The sequence below is a fragment of the Lepeophtheirus salmonis genome, chromosome 6, assembly GCF_016086655.4.
Source record: "Lepeophtheirus salmonis chromosome 6, UVic_Lsal_1.4, whole genome shotgun sequence".
Classification (NCBI taxonomy): domain Eukaryota; kingdom Metazoa; phylum Arthropoda; class Copepoda; order Siphonostomatoida; family Caligidae; genus Lepeophtheirus; species Lepeophtheirus salmonis.
The window spans coordinates 19,733,813-19,741,677 of NC_052136.2; the positions used below are offsets into that span (position 1 = coordinate 19,733,813).

Genomic DNA, 7,865 nt, shown 5'->3' on the forward strand with positions numbered 1-7,865 from the left:
CTGCGATCAAGTCATTGTATTGACTTTAAGCTCTTCTTAGCACTTATTATTGTTGTATTAGATAATTGTTTGTTTTGTTTTTTTCGCATTTGAGTAGCTGAGATCAAATAGAAAAAAATGCCACATTTTATGCATTTCATTTGTCTTGAGACACCCTCATGTACATCCCAGAGATATATAAAAATGCTTTATATTCTTTTTTAATCTACTTTTCAGTATGCTCCTAAGACATTAAATCTGATTATATGCAATTCTTAATTTACGTTGATAACGCCTTGTTTAGGATTTATTCGTATATGTGGTAATTTTATTCGAGGTTTTGTGAATATAAATTAACTTTTTTAAAGTTATTTATTTGTTTTTCCTTTTGATTTATTGTATTTTTCTTTTTTTCAATGTGACAAATAAGGAGTCCAACGTATATATATAATACAAGCAACCTCATAAAAAATGATGAGTCCTATTTTGATTCTCCAAATTTCTGTAAAGTAATTAATATTTAAGTTTTTTTTAACAAAGATAAGATGGAATGTTTTTGCTTTAAGAAAAACAAATTATATAACTCAATAAAATCCCAGAAAATGTATTAAAATAAGGACTTATTTTTCGCCGATATCTTATATTCATGCAGTAATTTAATACAATTTAATTGATATTTGTGTGTGCAAAAAGGATATAATATTTAAACAAATAATACAACACTTAAATGACATAATCATTGTAATTGTTCAAATGTGAATCGTGTATTGAAATACGTTTTATTTTTGGGGTTTCTTTTTTACCCAGTTCATTAAATACGATATAAAAGGGATGGCTTTAATGAAGTTTGGATACGTTTTTGAAAAAATATATAATTTTTCTAAATTTATTACTTAACTTTTAAAGATACTCAATTTTTTAACACTTATAATAATCAAAGAGTCATATATGTTATTTAAAAAATTTGTCCCTAATAATAATTTTATTTAAATAAAATACAATAACGACATGATTCTGTATATTTATAAATACAATAATAAGTAGTTTTATTGACAATTGATTACAAATTAATAACAAAAATATACCAAACTATTAATTTGGACAACCAATGCCGGTTTTATTGCTACATTAAAACCAAATTAAACTTTCTAATATGACAGGTAAAATGATAGTCTTTTTCTTTGTTTATATAACTGCCAAAAACGTTTTTATCATAGTCTATTAAGCTTTTACATATACTCTAAAAGAAGCTAAAAATTCATTTCTTGATATAGTATTTTTTGTATAATAAGTATAAGGGGACGAAAGAAATATACATTTCACTTTTAAATTTTATTTACTTTACTTTTTTCTCCCTTTATACAATAAATAAATAATAATTAAAGACACAAGAAAAATATTTTATTTCATCAAATACATTCTATACAAGAAGGAATTTTAATTCGTTTCTTTGTAGCTACATAGTATGTAAAGAAAACTCCGAGGTTATTGTCATACAAATGAAGAACAAAAATTGATTATTTTTATTATTTTTTGTCAAAAAATACAAATTAATGTTAAATAATACAATACAGTTATTTTTATAATAGATGAATGGGAAAATTTGTACATAGTACTATTATTTATATATTAATATTAAGTATTGTTGCATTTGAGTCAAAATTTTGTAATTTGGGTCTCTTGATTTGCGTGACAAGTCAAGTTCGCGTAACTCTTAAATAACAATTTTTGAGTTTGGTGTAATTCGACTTTATGAGAATTTTTACATATTAAAAAATGTGGTTTCTTCTTTTTATTACATAAACTCATCTATCAACACTTTTGCATAATGAATCTCAACCAAAAAAAAATTGCCAGTCCAAACCTTAAAAATACTAAAATTATTGATTTAAATTAAAACTGTTTTTAAAATTAAAGAAAAAAACAAATAATGTCAAATCAAAATTGATAGAACATTTTCATTTGAAAAGTATTATGTAAGGTCAATTCGCTGAAATTCTCAGAAAAAAAAAATTAAATTTCTTCAAATTGGAAAAAAATAACTATCTTAAAGAGTTCAAACTACTTAAAATATTTCGTTAGTCGTTTTTGTATGTATAAGAAATGTTCAAAAATTTAATGAAGGAGCGTGATCTTTTACCGTCTTTTTTAGTGATAATATAAATTTGACTAATAATGAAAACTAGTTTTCATTATCCAATCGAATTTTCCTATAAAACATAACTGTTCAGTACGAGTCACTTTTTAAAAATAGTCAACTGTAAATAGTAAAGTGGATTTTTTTCAAGTTTTGAATAATACTCAAATCCAACACAATTAATTATACAAAGGAGCAAAAATTGAATAGGGTAAATATTTTCATGGCTTCATGATACAATGATCCCAATAAGTAACGAGTAGAAGTTTTGATATGTTGATATTCATAGTAGGTAGAATATCTACAATATAATACATATCTTAATAAATATTTATTAAGATACAACAGGTAGTTTTGAATTTTGTGTTCCTTTGTATACAAATCGCCTCTATTATGAGCTATAAATATACTATCCATCCATTGCATATACATCGTTATTATTTCAACTGTTATTCCAATGTCCTTTAGAATGAAAATAATGCCGTTTCATAACTTGTCAAAAGGAAATTACTTATAAATGTTAAAGTAGTAACTATAATACAAATATATAAAAATAAAAGCAAGATAATAGGATTATATTCCTTTTCCTTATGAACAAATGTTTCAATAGGCGGCAAATTGTGAAATTTCTTCGCTAAAAAGAAGATATAAAAAGAAAGAACCAAATTCACATTATATAAAAATGGACAATATTAAAGTTATAAGATGTCACGGGCCGGCAAATAATGTAAATTTATAGTATAGTCAGGTCACTATTATAGTTGACCAATACGTGTAGATGTCAATAAAATATTGCTTCCTTTATACCAATAATTTTATTAAGACAAAAAATGAGATGGGTGATTTTCATTTTCTTGATTTTGTACAAGATTTTTTTGTTTACGTCCTACCACAAATTATGGGATTCAAAAGGGTATATACATACATAAATGCAAAACTACTATTACTTTTCATTAAGATTGGTCTTTTCATGAAGTTCATGGAATAAACAAGGAGCATAGTGGTTGGACGATGACCTTGACATTAAAGGAGCTCTTACTCCCGTAACAACACTGTTGTTCTTTTATAGAGAATTTAAAACATGATCCGTAACATTGTCTTTAAAAAAACTCACTCGTATAAAATATCATTCGATATGAGGGGAAGGACAATGCTCTATTTATAGCTGCTGAGCGACTGATACCGGGGATCAGGTGACCCCGTTTTTCATTTCTCCCCCTCTTCATAGTTATTTTCTTCTCCTCCATTGTCAGCAGCAAACATCCTTAATGTTAAAAGAATATACATACAGAATAATATCTTATGATGGGACAAAGAAGAATAGATTTCGGTAAAGGAGGTGAAAAAAAGAAAGAAGAAGTAGAAGCTAGAGCAACTGATAGTACTAATAAATAGTAATAATAGAATATAGAATGAGTAGTGTGATAATAATAAAAGAAGAGAGAAAAAAGTATTAAATGAGAGCTGTTCTCCACCGGCGAGCTTTTTCTTCCTCTTTTGTATGTGGTTGTCTGAGAGAGAGAAAGTGAGGGTAAGGGAGGGAGAGAAGTTCCATAGTCAAAAAATTAAGATTGAAAGATGTTAGTGTTATATCTATATTGACAGAATCTGGAGTAAGAAATTTATCTTGCCAGTCAGTGCGTGTTTTTACCCTTAAGTGTCAAATTAGTTATCTCTGAGGAATATGAACATTTAAAAAAAAGTGTTATATATATTATAGTAGTTATATTAATTGAGTTTTGCATTTATGGCTAATTAGAATGGATACAGGGACTTATGGAACGGGGGGTGGCTATGGGGGAACAACGACGACGACCATAGGTGGATATGGACCCTCTTCCACTACAACCCATCACCATACAAGCGCAACTGCATATTCCACTCATGGAACACATTCAACCCAACCCTCACATGTTCATCATCAACATATGGACTTCCAAGGACAACTGGGTATGTTCCTTGAGCAAGGGACTTCTCTTTACGAGGCCCTCACAGGTTCTTATAACTCCTATACGACTCAAGGAGGCTACTATGACGTCCAAGGAAGACCTCGACCCTATTATAGCTCTTCCACTACGACGTCGTCCTCTACAACTGGAGCCAAAAGACCACCGATTTATGGGTTTGTAGCGATGCAAGCAGAGATCCGAACACTGGAATTTTGGAGGAGTGTCATAGCTGAGTGCGTTGCAACTTTTTTTTATACAGCTCTTATCTGTTCCGTCAATACATCCTCCACATTACATACCATTCAGACTAATGTTGCCATGGCTTCTGGTTTTAGCATTGCTGTTCTCACTGCGTGTTTTGCCTCCATTTCTGACTGTCATGCCAACCCATCCATGACCATTGCTCGCACATTTACTCGCCACATCTCTCCTCTAAGGTCCTTACTTTATATCTGTGCTCAGTGTGGGGGAGCTATTGCAGGTGCTGCATTAGTTTATGGTGTGTACTCTCGGATCCAAGATCCTATTCTTGAAATGTCAGGAGGTGCCTTTGGCATGGAGTTTGTTCTCTCCTTCTTTATTGCTTATGCTTTTTATGCTTCTCGTGCTGGACATAAGGCAGATCCTGTACTCATTGGCTTGGCATATGCAGGTGCACTTGTGGCTTGGAAAGGAAGTCTCAATCCTGCTCGTGCCCTGGGATCTGTATTTGTTTCTAAAGAGGAGGGCCGTTTCGCAAAGCATTGGATATTTTGGATTGGTCCTTTCCTGGGTGCACTCACAGGTGCCTTTACTTTCGAGTACATTTTTAATCCTCGTAGAAAGAAAACCACGACTCTTGCCCCTTCCTCTTACACGAATATGAATACAACCAATCTCATACCTTATAGTACTACGGCTCCCACAACTGTCATAACCAACAAAATTGATGACCTTCACCCAACAACCACAACTCATCATCCAGCAACTTTTACTGAGGAAGACATGATTGACGATTTGGAAAGAGCCAAGCAGTATAAGGCCACAAGTATGATTGACTACGGAGATTCATCTGCATATAATCGCTCTGTCTATAAACGCAATCCTCCTTATCCAGAGTCGATGTACAGTGGCTCAAAAAGCTTATATAATCAAACAGGGACTTCTGGCTATGATAGTAAAGGAGTGTATGGAGAACTTGGGAGCAAATCATGCTATGAAGGCTACGAGAGTGGTGTCATAGATCGAGATATTTCTAGTTTAAGAAGAGGAACCAATCGAGGCATGGGCATGTCCTCCACAGCTGTCAATGGGAACAATAACAATAATCGAAATTTGTCAACAACAGGAGGAGTCTCAAGCGGAGCACGGAGGAATCCTTATGACTATCTCCCGGAAGAGCCTCCAGGATCTAATAAACCGGATATTATTTCGGGTAGGAAAATATCAAATCGCAATTATTCACCCACTAAATACGAAGATAATTCCTTGAGAATCAATGATAATTTTGATAAATTGGACACTACTAATGCAAACCCCCCATATCGAAGTGGAACCACTCCTGGAACTGGAAAAACTAACGATATATATAATGATTCAGCCAATTACAACGATCCCCTTAAACGCCAGGCTCCTCCTGCAGCACCAGTCATGGTGGACAATTCCAATTATGGGACTCGAACCGCAGGAGACTATCAAAGAATGGGAGGTGGGGGTGGTGGGAGTAGTCGCCATCGAGGGGACTTCTACTCTCCTTCGTATAATGCGTCATACTCTCAACAAAACGGCTGCTCCATCTCTCAAACAGCTTATAATAACTATTAAAGTTTTATGTGCCATTTTGTGATCATGATGATTTGTTGTTGGGCAGGTGTTTTTGTCCTTTTGTTTTTTTATTTACTAAAATTTAACATACAAGAACCCTTTGGTCCCTCATCCACTAAAAGCTCTTCTATGTCTGATACATACTTTGCTAAGGAAATATATAAAAATAATAATTAATATAAAAAGAGAGAGCCTTCCATCTATGGTTGAGGTAAAGATACTCAAGAGAAACACAAAATAAATAAATTATTAAAAATAGCATGTTGATTGTTGACAAATTATAATTTTAACTTATACAACTCATTTTTTTGTACCTATAATATTTAGATTTATATACATACATTCACAAAGTTAATTAATACATTCGTTTAATAAGCAATATCCAAGTCTAAATTCGAAGGCCTTCCTTCCTCTCTCCCGAAACACTATCAACTTATACAAAAAGTACATAATTGTAAGCTCATATATATATAATCATAGGAACAAATCCTTCCTATTTTATGTCTGTTTCTTTTCTGCTAAAACCATTATTAAGTACCTTACGTAATTGTTCAGAGAGAAGTTATTTATTATAATTTTATGGAATGCAATGAGACATTTAAGAAATGCTGCCATAAGTGATGTGTAATATTTATTTATCGGAGAGATAGATGATCCAGGACATGAAATCTCTTTAAATAATATAACTCATCCTTTGAACCATTAAAAATATTTTTTTTCTTATAGTTCATTGATAATTATAGTGAATGTGCTATATATATATTGTGTTACAAGTTGCCAATTTTGTACAAGTTACCAATTCTACTTCTTTTAACGTTTTGTTTAATAACAACATGAGTCATTTTAATTACAACTCTACATTGAAGTTGTCATTAAATTTTATCCATTAAAACTACGAATTTATGACAAACCCAACTGTGGGCATGTTATTTTATAATATGTTACAGAATCAATTAATAATTTTGATCAAAATAGTCAAAAATTCTCAATATATATAAAACATTCATGGAATATTCAACTATTGAATGATTTTAATAATAAAAGTCTAAACTTTTTATTAAAAATGATTCATCTTTTTTTGAGCTTCTACTTGTACAATTTTCTTAGAAAGTTACAACTTCTACAAAACCCTAACTTGTACACAACATATATATACAATACATATATAAATATGTTTATTAGATTTGAGATATTGTCAAAACATCACCAAAGAGACTAAATTACATAATTAACTTTTGCCTAAATACCTTTTGTATTTTTCCTAAACTTTTTTTGATTTTTTTTAATATTATTATAAAAAATTAAAATTGTTGATTTATTGTATTCAAATATTTCATTGTACTATGATGGCATTGGTAGATCTCACACAAATAAAACGCATCATGTTATTATTGTTACCTAAATATTATTATTGTGTGACGTCACTTATGAAGGATTAATCAAGACGGGGGAAACACGATTTTTTATTTATAAATTTATTTTATTTTTTATTTTCAAAATAATCATTTATTTTATTTTTTATTTTCAATATAATCATTTATTATTAAAATAGGCCTTGTACACCGAGATTCTTGTAGTCTATTTATTTTGCTTTACTTATCCCTCCGTTACTTCTATTAAAATACCAATACAATTATTTTCATCGAGCATTTGAGCACTTTAACCATAAAATTGATTTCTTAGCAATTAAAACATTACTTGTTCTTCTTGGAAGTTGTTTCATATGAAACAAAAAGAATGAATAAATAATTTCTGTTCAAATTCCAGAATTTGTTAATAACTCAGACTTTATGGAAGTACACTCCGAAAAAAATACAGAAAATATGTACTTAACTAAGAATTTTTACTGAAGGGGGGAATTTGATATACAATATGATATTACAATAAATATATTAGTCTCTGGATTAGATAAAAACACAAATTAATTAAGAGGAGTCAGTAATAATGTGTGTCAACACAAAAATAATCTTGAACATCAATCAATAAATGTTTTACAT

General features: G+C 30.5%; 1 protein-coding gene and 1 long non-coding RNA gene across 4 annotated transcripts; one reads left to right on the forward strand and one right to left on the reverse strand.

Annotated features, from left to right (window-relative positions):
* Positions 1-1,363: 1,363 nt before the first annotated feature.
* LOC139905656 (uncharacterized) lies at positions 1,364-3,619 on the reverse strand. Its single transcript, XR_011780607.1, has 2 exons — positions 3,231-3,619; positions 1,364-2,578 (listed from the first exon to the last, which is right to left on the reverse strand). It is a non-coding gene; the product is annotated as an uncharacterized lncRNA (long non-coding RNA).
* A 24-nt stretch (positions 3,620-3,643) lies between these two features.
* On the forward strand, positions 3,644-7,265 carry LOC121119957 (uncharacterized). Of its 3 annotated transcripts, none has more exons than XM_040714808.2 (2): positions 3,644-6,610; positions 7,051-7,265. In XM_040714808.2, the coding sequence occupies exon 1, from the start codon at positions 3,877-3,879 to the stop codon at positions 5,866-5,868; it is 1,992 nt and encodes a 663-aa protein (XP_040570742.1). In that variant the 5' UTR covers positions 3,644-3,876; the 3' UTR covers positions 5,869-6,610; positions 7,051-7,265. The 3 variants fall into 3 exon arrangements, with proteins under 3 accessions (XP_040570742.1, XP_071745285.1, XP_071745286.1); XM_071889184.1 differs by having other exon boundaries at positions 3,644-6,593; XM_071889185.1 differs by having other exon boundaries at positions 3,644-6,322.
* The last annotated feature ends 600 nt before the right edge of the window (positions 7,266-7,865 follow it).